The sequence below is a fragment of the Gorilla gorilla genome, chromosome 5 (assembly GCF_029281585.2).
Source record: "Gorilla gorilla gorilla isolate KB3781 chromosome 5, NHGRI_mGorGor1-v2.1_pri, whole genome shotgun sequence".
Lineage (NCBI taxonomy): Eukaryota > Metazoa > Chordata > Mammalia > Primates > Hominidae > Gorilla > Gorilla gorilla.
In genome coordinates this window covers 42550294-42570334 of record NC_073229.2, presented here as the reverse complement: position 1 = coordinate 42570334, position 20041 = coordinate 42550294, and the positions used below count along the sequence as shown (strand labels likewise).

At 40.6% G+C, this 20041-nt stretch overlaps 1 protein-coding gene across 11 annotated transcripts in view; it reads left to right on the top strand.

Moving 5' to 3' along the window:
* RIPOR2 (RHO family interacting cell polarization regulator 2) overlaps positions 1–20041 on the top strand; it is a 231943-nt gene that overhangs the window by 155784 nt on the left and 56118 nt on the right. For 10 of the 11 annotated variants that reach the window (XM_055390371.2, XM_055390378.2, XM_031012231.3 and 7 more), the window contains exons 2-6: positions 10678–10804; positions 12692–12847; positions 13531–13609; positions 15568–15591; positions 17312–17365. In XM_055390371.2, coding sequence (XP_055246346.1) covers positions 10678–10804; positions 12692–12847; positions 13531–13609; positions 15568–15591; positions 17312–17365 — 440 coding nt within the window. Of the gene's footprint in view, positions 1–9308; positions 9547–10677; positions 10805–12691; positions 12848–13530; positions 13610–15567; positions 15592–17311; positions 17366–20041 lie in introns of those variants that run through there. The other variant, XM_055390372.2, reaches the window with a different exon arrangement.

The window sequence follows — 20041 nt, the reverse complement described above, 5'->3', positions numbered from 1 at the left end:
AAAGAATTGCCAAGAAACTGTCCCAGATTAAAGGACAGACTTATGAAAAAACAGCGAGCATCTGATCCTGGTTTGGCTCCTGGAATGTGGGGAGGAGGGACAATACATGGAACATTATTGGGACAATTGGTGAAATTGGAATAAGGTCTGTACATTAGATAATAGTATTGTATTGATGTTACATTTCCTGATACTGACAATTAGACTACGATAGTCAGTGAATGTCAGCAAATGTCTGCAAATGTCCATGATTTTAGGAAATACACATTGAAGTATTTAAGAGTAAATTTGCATCACATCTGCAAATTACTCAGTGTGGGGGAGGAAATGTATATAAATACATATGTGCAAATTAGTCTCATAGGATTTGGGAAAAAATAATGTGTGTGTGTGTGCATTTGGAGGAGGAATGACAAAGTAAAATGTGGCAGATGTCGACGAATGAATCTGGGTGAAGGGTAGATGAGAACTTTCTGTACTTTTCCTGCAACTTTTCTGTAAGCTTCAAATTATTTCAAAATCAAAATCTTTTTTGTAAAATTGACTTTTGAACTGCACATCCCAGGTACTTATATTTATAGTCCTTATGAATCCATGCTTTTTAATTACCTAAAAATTGCTATCTTCAAAAAGATGCTAGTTTCTAGCTTCCTTAGCATTACCTAAACTTGCCTGGCTATTCCTGTCTTATGTATCTCCCTCTCTTTTGAGAAAACTCCTTATTATTTAAATTATTATTAACAGCTAGGCTTATTAAACACCTACTACATACCAGGTCTTATGTATATTATCTCATTTGCACCTTACAAAAATCCTCTGAAATGTTAATCCTTTTATATAAATGAGAAAACTGGGATTCAGAGAAGTTAAATAATGTGCAAAAGTTCAAGCAGCTGTAGCTGTAGAACCCAAACTGAGTGCAGATTTGTCTGACTCTGGATTCCACGTTCTTATTGTCTCTGCTGTGTTGCTTTCCTTGGAAGATTAAGAAATAGGTACCACTTTGGCCGGACATGGTGGCTCACACCTGTAATTCCAGCACTTTGGGAGGCCGAGGCAGGAGGATCGCTTGAGCCCAGGAGTTTAAGACCAGCCTGGCCAGCATAGCAACATCTCGTCTTTACTAAAAATCAGAAGGATTAGCTGGGTGTGGAGGCACATGCCAGTAGTCCCAGCTACTCGGGAGGCTGAGGCAGGAGGATCGCTTGAGCCCAGGAGATTGAGGCTGCAGTGAGCTATGATTGAGTCATTGCAATCCATCCCTCCAGCCTAGGCAACAGAGCAAGACTCTGTCTCAAAAAAACAAAAAAACCCAGAGATAGGTACCGCTTCAAATTTTACGCTGTTATTTCTTACGTGAAAAATTGTCTCCAATCCGCTTTATGTATAGTCATGTTATCTTCAATTAAATTGTTAAAATTTTTAAAAGCAGAGCTCAGTCTTAGGTTGTCTTTGGATCTTGGACAACACATAGCATCCTGCCAGTGTTGAGCATATAATATATACTTAATAATTATATTGATTGATGGAGTCTTAGAAAATTATCATATCACTTTCCAGAGATTCTGAAAATTAAGTTTCTTTTTTTCAAGTGAGTTAAAACTAGGTATTCATTATAGTAATCTGTGGTTTCTCAAGCACTTTGCCTTTTGTAAAGCACTTCGTCATTTTCTCTGTGTTTTAAAGCAGAAATCCAGCCATCTACAGAGATGGTGGAAAGTCAGTCTACATGTCCAAGTAGTCTCCTGATTGTTAGATTGGATGAAGCTTTGATTTCAATTGAACCTTACAATGCTTGCCTGTTAAAATGGGGAGGAATTACTTCCTTTACTCTACAGATACAGTGTGAGGTTCACTGAGTTTAGGACTTGCCCAAAAGGCCAGTTAGAACATCTGGCCCTGGTTCTTCCATCCCCTTGCTGAGGAGTGAGGCTCTGTTGAGTTGTTCTACACTTTTTTTTCATCCATTCATGTCAGTTGTCTTAGTCAAGCAGTGTATCCCACACGCATTCATCACTGGGTTAGCAAACAATGTTGACAACTGAGAAGCAAATATTAGCATTACTTTGATTTCTTAATTTATTTATTTTTATTTTATTTTATTTTTGAGATGGAGTCTCACTCTGTCGCCCAGGCTGGAGTGCAGTGGCACAACCTCGGCTCACTGCAACCCCCACCTCCCGGATTCATGCCATCCTCCTGCCTCAGCCTCCCGAGTAGCTGGGACTACAGGCACCCACCACCACGTCTGGCTAATTTTTTGTATTTTTAGTAGAGGCGGGGGTTTCACCATGTTAGCCAGGATGGTCTCCATCTCCTGACCTCATGATCCGCCCACCTCAGCCTCCCAAAGTGCTGGGATTACAGGCGTGAGCCACCGTGCCGGGCCTGCTTTGATTTACTTTAAAGCAGCCATATTTTTTAAAGGCCAATGACATAAATATATTTACTTTTTAAAAAAGATTAGTCAACTGCTCTGTAATAGGTACCTTGTAACCATATAATAAGCAGACATGTATTTTTAGTTTTCATCTTAAATAATTATTTTGCATAGCAGGCTATTTACATCTGGCCCACATGTCTCTTTCAGACAACTCAATTATACATCTGCTTTTGACCACGATGTTGGGGAGCATAAACAGGATGGCATTGTTAGGGGAAAAAGAAAGGAAGAACCCAAATCGGGCATGAAGAAATGACTCAGAAAGTGCAGTGAGGGCAGGTGTCACATCTTATGAAGCCTCGCTGGGAGACAGGATCAAATCACGAAAGCAACTCTCAGCTGGTTGCTTACTGATTCAGCTTTTCCAAGTCCTGATTTCTTGGCACTTCCTCTAGCAGAAGGAATGATGACTTTTTCTAGAAATTGGTAGTGATTTTTTTTAAACAGCTTTATTGATGTACAATTCACATACCATAAAATTTACTCATCTTAAGTGGACAGTTTGAGTTTTAGTAAATGTATACATTTGTGCTACCATCATCCATGATTTGGTTTTAGAACACTTCCACCACCCCCAAAACCTCTCTCTGCTTCCTTGCCTGCTCCCGTCCCTGGCCTCAGGCAAACACTTGAATTGACTGTGGAATTTTTTTTACTTTTGCCAGCATGTCACCCCAGCTACAGCCAACTGATCTATGGGTCAATTGTCTTGTCTCAGAGGGGTTGGTCTCAGTCTAGCTTATGGAGATGGCATAGCTTTGTAAGTGTGACAACTATTGGTTTTCAAGTTGACGTTTGGCCCCCATGAGAAATGCCTTGGCGAGAACTGAGATATCCTTACTCATGTCATTCAGAAATCACAGATGTCTCTCATATTTTCTATCAGTAAGGCTCTCTCAGAATTGCCTGTTTGTATTCTTAATTCGATAGAAGATTTGGTTAAATTTTTAAAAAAGGAAAACACCATAAGGGTTAAGACAGTAGCATCTAGCTATTGTATTTTCGTTTTAATTTCATGATGTTTGATGTCCTGCAACTCAAGCATGCACAAATGATCACATGGTCTCATCCTTGCAGGGGTTTCCTTTAGCCTCTGGCCAAACTGCCATATCTGAAAAATCAGAAATAAAAGGCACATGTAATGCGGACTCGTTGGTTTTCCTCTTATTATTCAAAGGAGCACATGGAATATGGGGTAGACTTGAGTATCCTTTTAAAGATAGCTTTGTTAAAAAGCTAATTGATAGCCCCCTCGGCATAGCTTTAAAAAAAGAATCCGATAGAAAAAGCAGGATACAAAATTTTGCATGCAATATGCTCAAATTATTATGCTTTATATGAGAAGGGAAGAGCTAGAGAAAATTTAACGGAACAAAATTCCCCCGGTGGTTGTCTTTGGATGATACAGACAGTATGGTTCTTCTCTCCTTCTCCCTACACTGCCTTCTTTCTACTTTCTGTGTTTTCCTAATACAGGAGAGGGCTTTTGTGCTTGTAAAAACTAAACATAATGTACTGAATCATATTTCCTTTAATGAGTGTCAGTATTCTTAACTCTAACAATAAATATTAGCATTCCTTCTAGCTGAGTAGTCAATTTGCCCAGTTGCCTTGCAGGTTAATCAATGCCTCCAGCACTTCTACTCTGAACAAGTGAGTTTGAAGATTCACATCTGGCAGATGTTGAAAGGAGGTCGGCCACTGGCCTGACAATCAGGATTCTTACTTTAGTATATATACCTAGCCTTACCTGTCTCGCAGTGAAATTGCTGAAATTTGAAGAGAGGCTTGCTAACTCAAGCTAATCAAACACACATGAAAACATAAGCCAGAATGCCAGTTCATAAAAATATAGGGAGAAGTAGAACCATCACCTAGACTGGACTTTCCAAACATTTCCCCATCACTTTTACTACTTCTACTGGTGGCACTACCATGAGCTGCACTTTAGGGCCTGCTGCGCAGGCCTGCCACATGACAGATGTCCTTCATCACCCATCTTCCAAGCAGCCCTCCAAGATTGATTCCTGTCCTTTATTCTTAAGAGACAGGTTATCTCCAAGGTCTCCAAGGAGGTGCAAATTCTTCCCCCAAACTGCAATCATATTCCACCCTTTATTTCTGGTCCAATCAGAGCCTGAGACCTGATGGGTGAGTGGAAATCCCTTGTTCTCTTTTTTATCTGCTTCAGCCCCCTTCTATCTTCAGATTCAGTGTTCTTGTCCAAAAACCGCCTGCTGATTTGATGAGCTACCTTCTAATTTAAACAGACACCAGGTGTTTGGGTCAGGTGGTCGCTCATAGCATCCACCAAAGTCCAGTGTACCTGTATCACAGCATTCATACAAGAACATGTAAAATCTTATACTTATTATAATTTCAAAAGACCCTGATATGTGTTTAATTAGAACTTAACACTGCATAGTCAGAGAGAAGGCAGTGATTTTCATTGTATGAAGAAACTGGGACGAGAAACAGCTGTGGCTTTCAGGGTTCTGTGCCTAGAGGCTCAGCTCAGAATGGCAGGATTTGTTCAACTCTTAGTCAAGGTGCTTGGGATTCCTTCCAGAAAGACCCTGTTTTGTTGTTCCCATTGGTTATAGGAGTGGCAGGGCACGGGTGGCAACCTGGTATGACAGCCAGGGCCTCCTGCAACAAAGCCAAGTGAAGAGCAAACCATAGCAGCCACACTGTTTGCCTAGGATTTGAGTCCTTTCTGGGATTTAACACACAAAAATGAATATTAGTTATGCTGGAATTTTCCAAAAGACCAGATGAGACGTCAATAACTTAGAGACTGGAAACATTTTTCAAAGCCCCAGCTACCCAGGCTGGTGTACAATGGCGTGATCTCGGCTCACTGCAACCTCTGCCTCCCAGGTTCAAGCAATTCTCCTGCCTCAGCCTCCCGAGTAGCTGGGATTACAGGCACCCGCCACCACGCCCAGCTAATTTTTTTTGTATTTTTAGTAGAGACAGGGTTTCACTATGTGGCCAAGCTGGTCTCAAACTCCTGACCTCGTGATCCACCCGCCTCGGCCTCCCAAAGTGCTGGGATTACAGGCGTGAGCCACTGCACCTGGCCTGAGTTTGTTGTTTTATGTGGGATTTCTTGCTTAATAGATATGGCATCTGGTGAACTGGTGAACCTAGAGTATATATCGGGTATATATGAGTATATATCAGGTATAGTGCATGTTACCAGGAGTACAATCCCAGCTCTAAATGTTTTGCAGACAAAAATAATGAACTTGTTACATAGCTCAGAACTCACAATAAGGACTTCATCAGGAAATCTAAATAGTTCTGATGTAATCAGAATTTATAAAGCCTAATACAATATTTCTTGGCAATCACATTTCTCCTCTGCAAGGCTGATAAATATAAACAATTTTATAAATACAGTTATTACTCAACAGAGTTATATGATCTTGTTTATGAGCTGTCTCCTCTTCACTTCCATTTCTAGGCAACTCCAAATGTCTGCAATTTCAAAACAGAATTTTACATTATATGAAAAATACACAAATACCTTTTCTGTATAAAAATATAATACAGAAAAGATTAAAATGTTTCTGACTACCACTCAATCCCACCTCTCCATAGACTGTGTGTAGTTTCAGAACTTTTCTATTTGTGTTCGTGGTTTTATATAGTTTTGTTTTTGGCATTCCTACTATCATACTCTGTTTCATTCTGTAGTTTATCCTGGGGATCTTTCCATGTGGCCATGTTGTTTTTAACTGCTACATAATGTTATTATCAAAATTATAACATAATTTTGAGTGTTAACCATTCCTGTAATGACTAACATTTACATCATTTCCCATTTTTCCATTACTATTAACATTGCCTGTGATGAATATCCCTGTATATGCCTCTTCATGCATTTGGGTATTTCCCTAGAGGAGCTATCAAACAAGTGCCCTGTTAAAGGATTAGTATGTTTCGCAGCTTAAACAGATACTGCCAAATTGTTCTCCAAAATTTTAATTCCATTTTACATCCCTACCAGCAGTAATACTGCAATTCCACTGTAGTCCTTTCTTTAGGTTAAGGCTTTTGATTCAATGGAGCACCTGCTATTAAAATGCAGATTACTCTGGCAGAGGCAATTAAGTCTTTAAAACCCAAAAAATTTAGAGGTAGTTTTTCTGAAAGCTGGGGACAGACCAGGTCTTTGGGACTTCTAGGAAGCCAGGGAACAATCTAAACATATAAGGCGCTAAGAGGTAGGAGTGGAGTGGTCAATAGAATAACAGTTGATAGCGAAGAGGTGCAAGATCAGTTACAACTGGAGAAGAGCTGGGGAAGCTGGAAGAATAGTAGCGAAGAACTACCACCCTTCCATCAGACTTGGGAGCTATGGGGAAGGGAGTGTTTTGTATACTTTTGTCCCTAATACCTCTACACTACCCTGCCCCAACCTCCTCCTTTTATTTCTTCCAGAGCCAGACTTTGTGTGTGTGCGTGCTTGTTTTATGACTCTCCTTAGGCCATGTGTCACCTTTTAGGGGAAATGATGGCAAGATAGAGAGATCTCAGCCTAAACCAGCTCTGGCCAAATTCTTTCTTGATAGATAATGATCATTTCTAAGACTACAAAAGCAAAACAAAACAAAACTGCTCACTCTAGTCACATTCCTAGTGGCCATCAGTTCCATATGTAAATTTAGTGAAAAGTTTCTCGATTTTTTTTTTTGAGACAGAGTCTCCCATTCTCGCCAGGCTGGAGTACAGTGGCGCGATCTCCTCTCACGGCAGCCGCCACCTCCCAGGTTCAAGCGATGCTGCTGCCTCAGCCTCTGTAATCCCAGTAGCTGGGATTACAGGCGCCAGCCACCACGCCTGGCTAATTTTTGTATTTTCAGTAGAGATGGGGTTTCACCATGTTGGCCAGGCTGGTCTCAAACTCCTGATCTCAGGTGATCCACCTGCCTCGGCCTCCCAAAGTGCGGGATTACAGGCATGAGCCACTGCACCCAACCATACATTTAATGAAAAGTTTCTGAGCATTATTCCCCCTCCCAAAGTATTTGACAATCTTAGGATCCTGGACAGACATTTGTTCTGATTTTGAGAACCTTGTTTACCTGTTACAAAAAATGAGGAAGAAGGAAAATTATTTTACAATCTGGTACATATGTTTTACTCTCCAGCGTTTAATTCATTTAATGAAAGAGTTGGAGTTAATTAATTGTAGCAGATTATTTTAACAGAAGTCTTAAATTTGCAATGAACTTGGTATCTTTTCTTTTCTTTTTTCTGCCTATCACTAGTGCAACTGATTGTTCAATCAAAACTCCTAAGTCAGTGGCTCTCAAACATTGGTGAACATCAGAATCACCTGGGGACTTTACAAACCTCCCCATACCCAGGTGATATCCCATATTAATTAAACAGTGCCTGGGGATAGGAGCCAGGCATCAGTAGTTTAAACTACCATGATCCAATGGACAAGGGGGGGAAGATTGGCTTGAAAAATATAATTTCTAAGAGGTATGAGATAATGGTATAGTTAAATATTTCGAATACTCTAAGTTTTTTCCTTTGATCAAAGAGTGTCTGTGATACAATAGATATAATGAATAATAATTTACAAAATAAGATAGAATACTAAAATTTGCCAAATTGAGACATTAAGGTGGGTGCTTGGTTGTCAAACTGAGTACAGAAAGAACAGAAATATTAAGAAAGCATGATAGTTTATTACAAGTTTGCATGGCATACAGTGATACCACAGGCATGCTTTATGAACCTAAGAAAGATCCCCTTAAAGAAATGTAGACAGATTTCTCAGTAACCAGCAGAGAGCACAGAGGAGAACCTCATTAAGGATTAAAGGAATTGTTAAATATAGTGAACCCCAAGTTTCTCTTCAAAGAATCAGTATGTCAGTACGTTCAGGTCTCCTATTCTTTGATTCTCCATTTTAAAGTTTAACTTTCTGGCTCTCTTCGTCTCCTTGCTCCTAGTTTCAGTAAACAGCATTCCCACCAGTCCTAATCAGTAGTTCACATTTGTTCCCCTGGTCACCTGCTCCATCCTGACTCATCCAGGTCACCTGTTGGACCTGAGTCACCCCTGGTCACCTGCTCTGACCTAAGTCACCTTTAGTTACCTGTTCCTAACCATCCTTCCTGCCAAACTACCCACCCCACCACTGTGGCTCATACCGCTACTCTCTTTAAAATAGCCAATCGGGATTAGCTTAGACTGTGCGGTCCAACCCTAGCCAATAGGGGAACGACACAGCAGTAGGGCCATGCTTCAGGAATAAGAACTCCTGCCCCTCCCCTGTCCAAGTGTGGTCTCACCATTACTCCATTCATAAGTTGCACCCTTCTATAGAAGTAAAAATTGCCTTGCTGAGAAAATTAAATTTATGTTTGAGTGCAATTTCCTTGTGGCATCAAAAATTTATTTATAACAGAATTAGGAGTTTTTTGAGCCTTGAGGCTGGGGAGAAGTAACCAGAGAGAACCTTATCTGCACTTGCATTTTGTCTAACCATTTGTGCCCTACATATTACTTTTACTGCTCATACGTACTTCTTCATTACTTCTAAAATTCTGGAGAATGCCCTGAAATGTAAGCTGCTCCTCCCCAGCTAGTGTGGGATTTGCATCTCACCCAGATGAAAGAGCAAGCCGATTGCCATACCTGTAGCCAAGTGAGTCAGCACCTGTACCTCGCAAGAATGCATACAAACTCCAGGGCTGCTCTGTCCTGGAGAGGGAGGGAGGGGATTTAAAAACCTGCAGCAGCATGGGGGAGGAGGCTGTTTGTCCTTCTCTCTCTGGGGAAGTAACTCGCTCAAACTGCCTTCCTTGCTGAGCTGCTTCGCGTAGCTTTGAGGGAGGTCTAGTGAAATTGGTCTTTCCATTACATCTGGATTTACTACCAGAGAGTTCTGCTGCTGTTGTTTTTTTAGCTTTTCTTTCTTTTTCATTGAGTCTTTAAAGGGCAATTGTTGACACTCTGCAAACATACCGATTTGTTGTCTGCCCACTTTGGAGTCTTCAATCTGGGCAGTAACTATTTACCCTTTTTCCTGCTAGCCTGTCCCCCTCTCTGGATTGAAGTCACCTGCTAAGACAATGGTATGTGCTTTGACTCCTCCTGATCTAAAAGGAATAGAATTACCTAACAGTTGCAGGGTCATCCTTTGGGGGAACTAGCCCTGGGCTTCTGCTCAGCTGAAGCTGTGTTTTGACAATGCTACTTGGTCTGTTGTGGTAAGTCCTTACAAAAGCCAAGCAAAAGACTGAAATACAGGTTGTGCACTTTCTGCTGTATTTTCCTCTTACCTTCCCCCCGACCGCCCTTGTGTTCTTATCTAACCTAGATTATCACATCTTTTGTGAGCACTCCCTTTACCCTTCTTACTTTGCACAGTCACAGTAGTGGCACAATCTTAGCTTTCAGAATATTCTTAAAGATAGAAAGGGAGAACTAGTTTAAGTAAGTTAATCTCTAAAGTAACCTAGTGTTTTAGCTTTATGACCCCTAGGTGTAGAATTCCGCCTTAAGACTTGACTGTGTTTTCAGTTTGACGCATGACTTATCTGAAGCTTTGACTTGGCCTATTTGTGTGTTTTTATTGTTGTTGAATGGAGATAAATGTTACAACAGTTTTCATGTTTTTGAGGGTGTGGTTGAACCTTGTTTAAAAAAAAAATTCTTGAAGGAAACCTAAAGTGATGGACAATTTTGTGTAATTTATATTTATTTTCTTTTCTTTCTTCTTTTCTTTTTTTTTAGACAGAGTTTTGCTCTTATTGCCCAGGCTGGAGTGTAGTGGGGCGATTTCGGCTCACTGCAACCTTCGCCTTCTGGGTTCAAGCAATTCTCCTGCCTCAGCCTCCCGAGTGGTTAGGATTACAGACATGAGCCACCACGCTCAGCTAATTTTGTATTTTTAGTAGAGATGGGGTTTCACCAGGTTGGCCAGGCTGGTCTTGAACTCCTGACTTCAGGTGATCTACCCGCCTCGGCCTCCCAAAGTGCTGGGATTACAGGTGTGAGCCACCGTGCCTGGCCATAGATGGGTATCTTTCTTATTCTTTTGAGAGTTGAACCCTTCGTCTTCAGGACACTCCATAATAAAGAACCTCACAAGCACTTAACAGTCTCATGGCTTACTTTACAGCCTTTATCATTGTTGACAAGCTTAGTGCATCTTCTGTCTGAACCTGCCTATAAATTGTCATGATCTTTCCACTGTCTTCTAGGACTACCGACCAGACTCCCGGAAATCATGTTGGTAGGATCCCAGTCTTTTTCGCCTGGAGGGCCCAATGGGATCATTAGAAGCCAGTCCTTTGCGGGTTTCAGCGGCCTCCAGGAAAGGCGATCCAGGCAAGTACTGTGTGGTTCTCTCCCGGGATGCAGCTTGCCAAGGAAGTGAACTTTGATGTTGTGAAGAGGGTCTGTGTGCATTCAGCCTCGTCAAACCGCCCCCTCGCCCCCCCCCCCCATTTTAATCTTTTTCATGGAGAGGATGTACTAAAAATTAAGTGCTATAGTTTATTTTCTATCATTTAGAATTCCTCCTGCAAGGATGATGGCTGAGGATTTAGGACAAACTAGTGATATATGCATAGACCTCTCCCTACCCCTCCTTCCACCCCTTTTTGAAGCACATTTTCCATTGCATTCAGACTTTGGAGACTATGTTTGCTATGAAATCATGCAGTGGACAATGATTCTGCCTCTGCAGATTGACTCTGGGGAGCAGATGTAATTCAGACAGAGGTTGCCAAAGTTAGTTTTTCTAGTTTCCTGAATCTCCTCTCATCTGAAACAGGACTTAGGGGAACTTAAGAAAGAAAGAACAGATAGTGAATAAGCAACATGTAACCAAGTTTATCTTCAGTTTTTCTGTTATCATAAAGGTCTTTGCCCTCTGAGGGGCCCTATGTGCTTTAACCTGTATTGTCCCATTTGTGCACACGGTGATGGCAGAGAGTATAACGAATAACTAACCTGGGAGGGGTGCAGTAGGCACCTTCCGGCCTCGGAGGTCTCGGCTTTCCTACTGATAGCTGGGTCAGTGAGTGGCCTAGCCTCTGCATCTCCTAATTAGATCAGTACTCTGGTTTTAAGTTATCAGATATCAATCTTACCGCTGCAAGCTGTATCCCTGGCACCACTAGAGATGTTGAAATTTTATAAGTTATACCTAATCAGTAATTTACTTCCTAAAAATAAAGCTTTTAAAAAAGCTACATGTATTTTAATGTCATATAGAATTAGCTATTTGTCATGCTTATGGTCCCTTATCGAAAAGAATTTATTCACATCCTCGTTGAATTTCATAGACACTTGTACCTAAAATTGCATAGTGCATGTATCTTTTTAGTTGGATTATATCCTTCTGCCTGTTTATTATGTCCACCTGGAACTCTTTGCCCTTAGCTTCCTATGATGTTTTAGAAAAGCAATACATTTCCACTCAGAATACACATTCCCTGAAGCCAGACTTTGACTCTAGGTAGCCTCTGCCCAACAGAGCTTTCAGGTTTCAGCAGTTAACAAATCTAATACTAAGAAACTAAATGCAGGATGGCTCAGATCTGGGAACATTACCTTCTGCAAAGGACACTAATGTGAACACAAGATGATTACAAAGACATTTCTTGGTCAGGCACAGTGGCTCATGCCTGTAATCCCAGCACTTTGAGAGTCTAAGGCTGGAGGATTGCTTGAAGCCAAGAGATCAAGACCAGCCTGGGCAACATAGCAAGACCCCATCTCTACAAAAAAAGTTTTAAAAAATTATCCCAGCACTTTGAAAGGCCACATTAGGAGGATTGACTGAAGCTAGACTAGCTAAAAAAAAAAAAAATTAGCCAGGTGTGGTGGTGCATGCATGTGGTCCCACTACCTCGGGAGGCTGACGTAGGAGGACCACTTGAGCCCAGGAGTTCAAGGCTGCAGTGAGCTATGATCAGACCACTGCACTTTGCCCTGGGCACCAAACTGAGACCCCCTCTCTTTAAACAACAACAAACTATTTAGCTGGGTGTGGTGGCACATGCTACTTGGGAGGCTGAGGATCACTTGAGCTCATGAGTCCAGGAGTTCAAGGCTGCAGTGAGCTATGATCACACCACCACACTCCAGCCTGGATGACAGAGGAAGACTTTGTCTCTAAAACAAACAAGTAAATAATAGAAGACATTTTTCTTTGGTCAAATCCTTTTGGATGCCCAATCCTCACAATTTCTTCTGTTCTTTCCATAGGTGTAACTCCTTCATTGAAAATTCCTCCGCTCTCAAGAAGCCTCAGGCCAAACTGAAGAAAATGCACAATTTAGGCCACAAAAACAACAATCCCCCCAAAGAGCCTCAGCCTAAAAGGGTAGAAGAAGTCTACAGGGCCTTGAAAAATGGACTTGAGTAAGAACTTGAACCTGATAATGTACTTTAAGGAAAGACCCAAGGGGTCAGAGAAAAGCTGGTCTTATGAGATCATTTTTTAGATGTCTATTTCTGTAGGAGGTATTTTATTCTTGTACCACAAATAGGGAAGCCTGACATAAGTCCCAGAGATGGGAAATATATTGGTATTCCACATCATATTCATAACATTGATGGAGACCTGGAACCCTGTGCAGTATTGAGTTTCACTTAAACAATGATGGACAGACACATCCATTCTAGACATTGCTGAAGGAGGGTTCTGAAACCTCCCTGATATCTTACAGGGATTGTGAACCCAGAATAAGACTTTCCTAGAGTGCAATGGGACATTCACTATTTGTTCTGTTTGACTAGATAGAATTCTGTGAGGCCAGAGCCAGGGCTGACTCTACAGACATCTTGCCCCTTGCCTCCCCATTGGTTTTCTTTTCTCGACTTTCAGCCTTTTTCTCCTTTTCTACTTTCCCAGCTGGATAGTATCCAGTGCCACTGCTAGACCTTTCAAAATGTTGAAAGACTGGGAAAATACAAAGCCTCCTGCCCAACTACAGAGCAAGGTTCAATTCTTAATCCCCTTTGAGAAGGAAAAGTCAGCAACAGCACCAGATTCCACTTAACAGGCGCAGAGATTACGATTACATCTTGTCTTATCTTTGCAGTGAATATCTGGAGGTTCACCAGACGGAGCTGGACAAGTTGACAGCTCAGTTAAAAGATATGAAAAGAAACTCTCGCCTGGTAGGTACTATGCAGTCATTATGATGTTAACACTGTTCTTTTTAGCCAAATAGCTTCTTTTACTGGATGGGGCTGGGGAGGAATGTTTGAGAAAAGCAGATCCAAGGGGCAGAGTACTATCTGCATCCCCCAGTATGTCTTAGAAGGAAAAAGAAGGGTATGTTTTCTTCTTAATGCATTCTAGTTAATACTTTTCAATATTTTCCAAGCATGTTTATGAGATCATTTTTTAAATGTATATCTTCATGAAACTTTATAATCAGGAAAAAAATTTTTAATGTCCTCTACCACCCTCCCAAATAATACAAGGAAATGAAAAGTTGAAGTTTTCCTAGCATATTGTTAGTACATACAGAATTTGGGTCCAGGCATGGTAGCTCATGCCTGTTATCCCAACACTTTGGGAAGCCAAGGCGGGAGGAACGCTTGAGGCCAGGAGTTCGAGACCAGCCTGAGCAACAAAGTGAGACTCCCCCCTCCGTCTGTGTTTTTAAAAAATATAAAAAATTAATATAAATAATTTGGAATCTAGAACTTTTACTCCAATTTTTAAAAACTATAATCAGTAAAATCAGGGAGGGAAAACAGGCTCAAAGGAGTAACCACCATGAGAAGTTAAGAGTTCTTAGACCAGATCAAGTACATATTATGTTGCAAATTTCTTCTATTCTCATGAATCTGTGAGGACTTGTGTGATTGAAGAGGTGGTTCTAATGTCTACACTATTTTAAATGATTTTGTTCAACTCTACATATTATACCTCACTGTTTCAAGAAATCAGCCCAAGAAAACTCGACATAGTCCTAGGAGGTGCAGCTAGACATTCATAGCTGCTGTCTTTTTCTTTTGTAGGAAATGTGCTCAAATGTATACTGTTGTCCTTTTCAAAGGCTTAGAGATTCAAGGCTTTATCAATGTTAAAAATTTTTATGTTCTACTGATGTTAGGATATAAATTGCCTGCATCTATGTGGAACCCCTGTGTCAGGGCTTTCAGAGCTGGTGAATGCCCTTGACCATCCTCAGTGGCTGCAAATATCTCTCCTGGAAAACAACAGTGAACAAATGCAGGGGCTTCTGCCAAGACCTCATGTTCTGTAAAAATCCTTCAATTGGAGGATACGAGGATAGTGCACTGATTATACTATGATACTATGAGCACACAGGAAATGAGCTGGCTTTAAAAACAATTTGAGAAAAGCTTATCACAGCCTCAAGAACTCTTCTTAAGCACTTTGGGAGGCCGAGGCAGGTGGATCACCCAAGGTCAGGAGTTCAAGACCAGCTTGGCCAACATGGCGAGACCCTGTCTCTACTAAAAATACAAAAATTAGCTGGGCGTGGTGGCGGGTGCCTGTAATCCCAGCTACTCAGGAGGCTGAGGCAGGAGAATCGCTTGAACCAGGGAGGTGGAAGTTGCGGTGAGCCGAGATCGTGCCACTGCACTCCAGGCTGGGCAAAAGAGCGAAACTCTGTCTCAAAAACAAAACAAAACTCTTCTTAAATATCAATTTTATTTGTTTAGACAGCGAGGCAGTTATTTTTTAACACATATGCCACTGCTATGTTTTATATTCATACCATTTATTTTAAATTTTTTTTAATGACCATGAATTTACATGCCCTTCAATAGGTAGGACCGGAGAGCTCAAAGCAAGTGAAAACTTTAGAGATCCCGAGGGGCAGGGAGGACTGCATGCAATGCTAGGAACAGACTGTAAATAAATGTCAGCTCTTAAATGTACTCTTACTGGTATTTAAAATAACCCAAGTTTTTATTCTTTTAAAGCAAAATAACCCAAGTTTTTATTCTTTTAAAGTAAAACATCCAGTAGAATTTTGTAGGGCTGATCATTATTTCCACAGATAATGTGCAAATGCGGGCTAAATCATTCTGTTAAGATGGGTAACCTTTTGAAGGATAATGTTTAAATGCAGATATTCCTTTTTTTATTGTAGGGTGTACTGTATGACCTAGACAAGGTAAGTTGCCATTCCGTGTTGGGGTGCTAATAAGAAAAAAATTCTGCATCCTTGCTGGGCACGGTGGCTCACACCTGTCATCCCAGCACTTTGGGAGGCCGAGGTGGGTGGATCACTTGAGCTTAGGAGTTTGAGACCTGCCTGGGCAATGTGGCAAAATCCCATCTCTACCAAAAAATGAAATACAAAACATTATCCAGGCATGGTAGTGTGTGCCTGTGGTCCCAGCTACCCAGGAGGCTGAGGTGGGAGGATCACCTGAAGCCGGGAGGTCGAGGCAGCAGTGAGCCGTGATTGCACCCACTGCACTCCAGCCTGGGTTGAGAGAGCAAAACCCTGTCTCAAAAAATAAAATAAAACTCTGCATCTTTGAGAAGTCAATGGGAGACCCTCTTAGAGACAGTAAAATCCTAGAGAACTAATAGTTTTTTGAATCCTGGAAAAATGCATACTTTTGTCTGATGAGGATAATGAACAAGTACTGTGATCTATAGATTAAATAAAGTGTTTAAGGTCACTTCCATTAAAATGCCACTGGGTTGTAGTGCTTTTATAAGTTTAAGAACTTCCCAAGCATTTGGAGGCCTTTACGTGTGTTGTCTCTGAATATAAATTACTATACTTCATCAAATCTGAGTCATTGTTGATTAGAAAATGCACCATTATTTCATGTGCCATGAAGAGAAAAAAAGGATTCCAGTTAAAATCTGACAGTTGTTTCATTTTACCTAAAATTTGCATTTTATAGTTATCAAGAAAACTGTTAGATCTGTTTAGACAGATTTTTTTCCCCTTTCTTTTTAAAAAAATTTATATACGGTGCTGCTCCATGCCTTTCTATGTGCACAATAATTTTATTTCAATGCTGAATCATAGTGTGTTCTTTTTGAAGACATTTTAAAAGGCAATTAAATGCATATAATAACAATTACAACTCAAAGAGATGACACATGAACAACTATGATTATCTTTGAGCTTGTACAGGCAGCTGTCTGCCGGTAGCAATTGTAAAATGCACCCCAATTTCAAAGACACTAAAATGTGAATGGGAAAAAAAAACCAATCGTAGAAGACAAAATATATTATTATGGAGAAATTTAAATATACTCCAATATGATACTCTTCTGTCAGAATCTAATGACTTCCATTGGATTGGCCTTTCTTCATGTTAAACACAAGGATTCCGATAACTAATTCAAGTTCACATCTCAAAATATTTATTCAATATTAAAAAAATAAATTTCCAGGGCCGGGCATGGTGGCTCATATCTGTAATCCCAGCACTTTGGGAGGCCAAGGCAGGTGGATCACCTGAGCTCAGAAGTTCAAGACCAGCCTGATCAACATGGAGAAACCCCGTCTCTACTAAATATACAAAAATTAGCCAGGCATGGTGGCGGACACCTGTAATCCCAGCTACTTGGGAGGCTGAGGCAGGAGAATCACTTGAACCCAGGAGGCAAAGGTTGCAGTGAGCTGAGATTGTGCCATTGTGCTCTAGCCTGGGCAACAAGAGCGAAACTTCGTCTCAAAAAAAAAAAAAAAAAAAAATTCAAATTGGTATTAGAGAATCTCTAAAATAGCTTCAAAGATAGAAGGAAAGGGGAAATATATTGGATTTTCTAATACTTTTGAGTATGATATAATCAAGATATTCTCACAAGCCTAAGTCAATTGAACTATAAATGACTGTACTTTTTCAAACTTCTTTTAATTCCAGCAAATTAAAACAATTGAAAGATACATGAGACGCCTGGAGTTTCATATAAGTAAGGTAACTGAAATTCCTGTTCTCGTTGCCTGTTTTTCAGTTCTGTTGCTAATCAAATACACCTTTGGCCTGAGCGTAGTATCTAGTGCGTGGAGAACTTCCTATCCAATTGACTCCTAAGCTGACTAGCAATTACGTCATCAAGTGGGCACTAAAGATGGAGGAACAATAAGAATGGAAGGCCTGATGGCCCAGCACAGTTTTGGCTCTACCTCAGTTCCACAAACATTTATTAAGTGCTAAGTAACAGGCACAGTTACTTCCAGCCTCAGTGTAGAGTGCTTAGAGATAAACTATCAATCCAACTAGCCCTACAAAAAACTTCATGTTTGTCTAACTTTACACTCTGGTTCCACATAACACTTGGTGCCCCATAAACTTCTTCATGAAGGCCTTATAACTACCAAAAGACTGCTGTCTCAGCGCCTCCCTCAATCTCTCTCAAGCCCTTGGCTCTTTCCACTCTCCCTCATATGGCATGGTTTTCAGGTGCCATTTTATCCTCTCTCCCCTAGAGGTGCACTACTTTGTCAGTGTCCCTGACACCCAGCCCTGAACCCCATAGTTCACTGGTGGTCCAATGAGGCTGACTATCACCCCCTTGTTCTGGGCACTATCAGGATTCATTGGTGCCACCTAGAAAATATTTACCTTTAGAGGCAGCTAAATCACACCATTATCAATTCCTGTTTGTCTATATCCATCAGCCTCTCTTCCAAGTGGGGAGCCTGGGAGTTTTAGCAGATCTCTCTAAGATTCAGAAGCCCTAGGTTCTATTCCCAGCTCTGCCACCTACTCACTTGCTATGTCATCTATGTGAATCTTGGCTTTCTACTCTGTGAAGTGGAGCTGGGGAGGTACACAGATTTGATCTACATGATCCTAAGAATCCTTTCTGGTTTAAAATTCTAGGATGATTTGTATGTACGGATATACATGTATATGCTACTGCCTTCGTACATTCTTGCTTTGAAAGATATTTACTACCTAGGCAAATCTGAAATTGCTCCTATTTCTGCTAAGCTCAATAAATAAAACAATGACATCCATCAGAAGGTATTTATGTGGCAGGCAAGCTTTGACATATTATTGTTTAATTCAAAAAAACAGCAAGAAAACAATCAGTATTAGGTAAAGGGTATATTTATCAATCTTGCATCCATGGTTGTTAGATACAACAATCCCAATGGTTTTCAAAGGTCAGTGGTACTCTTTCTGTTTGCAACATCTTATATTCAGATGCCTAACAAATTATATGTAATTGAATGATTCAATTAATCAGTTTATTTAATGAGCCACTGCTGACTGATAGGTAAGATAAATGCTTGCCTACAAATGGCCTTCTGCTAAGGTGACTACATAGGTATACTTTATCCAAAAGTTTAATTCCATTTGGCTAGGATAGGTTGATATTTAAGCAAAAACAAAGAATAAACTTTCTCGCTACACAAAGTAATAGATTAAGTCATTATGGCTATACCGATGGTCCTGTGGGCACTGTCTCCTTATTGAAAGGATAACAAGCTCAGAAACTCTGGCGTACCCACTAGTAGGGGAAAGGGTTGCAAGGGCAGTTCCCCAGAAGACCACATGGGTGACATAGCCTGACCTGCATTGGAAGAGATATTAGCACTTGGGTTTCTAAAAGTTTTATGGGGATCTCCCACATCAGAACAATTTGCAATGTTTATTTAAAATTTCAGATTCCTGGCCCAGCCCTAACCTACTGAATCAGCATCTCAGAGTGGGGCCCAGGCATCAGCATTTTACCAAGCTCACCAGATGAGGCTTAGCTTTAAAGCACGGAAACCACACTCTATGCCAACCATCAACCAAAAGATGTCATCAGCAGATAGGACACTCCATGAGTCTTATATCTCCCTCTTAATCAGAGATAAATCCACTGACCCTGAAGATTAAAGATGATTCTTTTCAGTTTGGGCGTTCTTCTCAGCAGAGTTGAGTGCATTGTTGAAGTAAATAGCAACAAAGAATCCTTTAATCAAGAGAATAATTTTTAGTCTCTTCATATTTGCATTCTAAACCAAGTGTCATTGATATCTGTGTAGAGAATGCAATTATGGAAAATTGTAATCCTCAAACAGGTTATAGTAATGCTTTTTAGTGAGCAGCCAAAAGTTTGCCTTCAGAACAAAAGGGGACTCTTAAACTCTGAAATCTAGTATATGCATCTCCACCTTCTTCTGAATCTATAGTTAAGCTTCCTTTGTGAAGAAACAAAGTTCATACTGAAATGAAAATTCAAATAGTGCTAGGTAAGTATGCCTCCCCAAAGCAATAGGTTTTATTTGCTTTTGACAATGCCTGATGGTATTGTTGTTTGTTATCCGCCTGAAAATTCTTGTAGTTAACTGCAGTCAGTTAAAGATAGTATCAGACTTATAGAGATAAATATCATTAGGAATAACTTTAGAACAGGTTTTTTTAGCTAAGCACAATGATGTGCACCTGTAGTCTCAGCTACTTGGGAGGTTAAGAGAATCACTTGAGCCCAGCAGTTAGAGACCAGCCTGAGCAACATAGCAAGACCTTATCTCAAAAAAAAAAAAAAAAAAAATTCAACCCTAGCACTACTGGCATTTGGGGATAATTCTCTATTGCAGGAAGCTGTCCTCTGCATTATAGGATGTTTAGCAGCATGCCTGGCCTCTACCCACT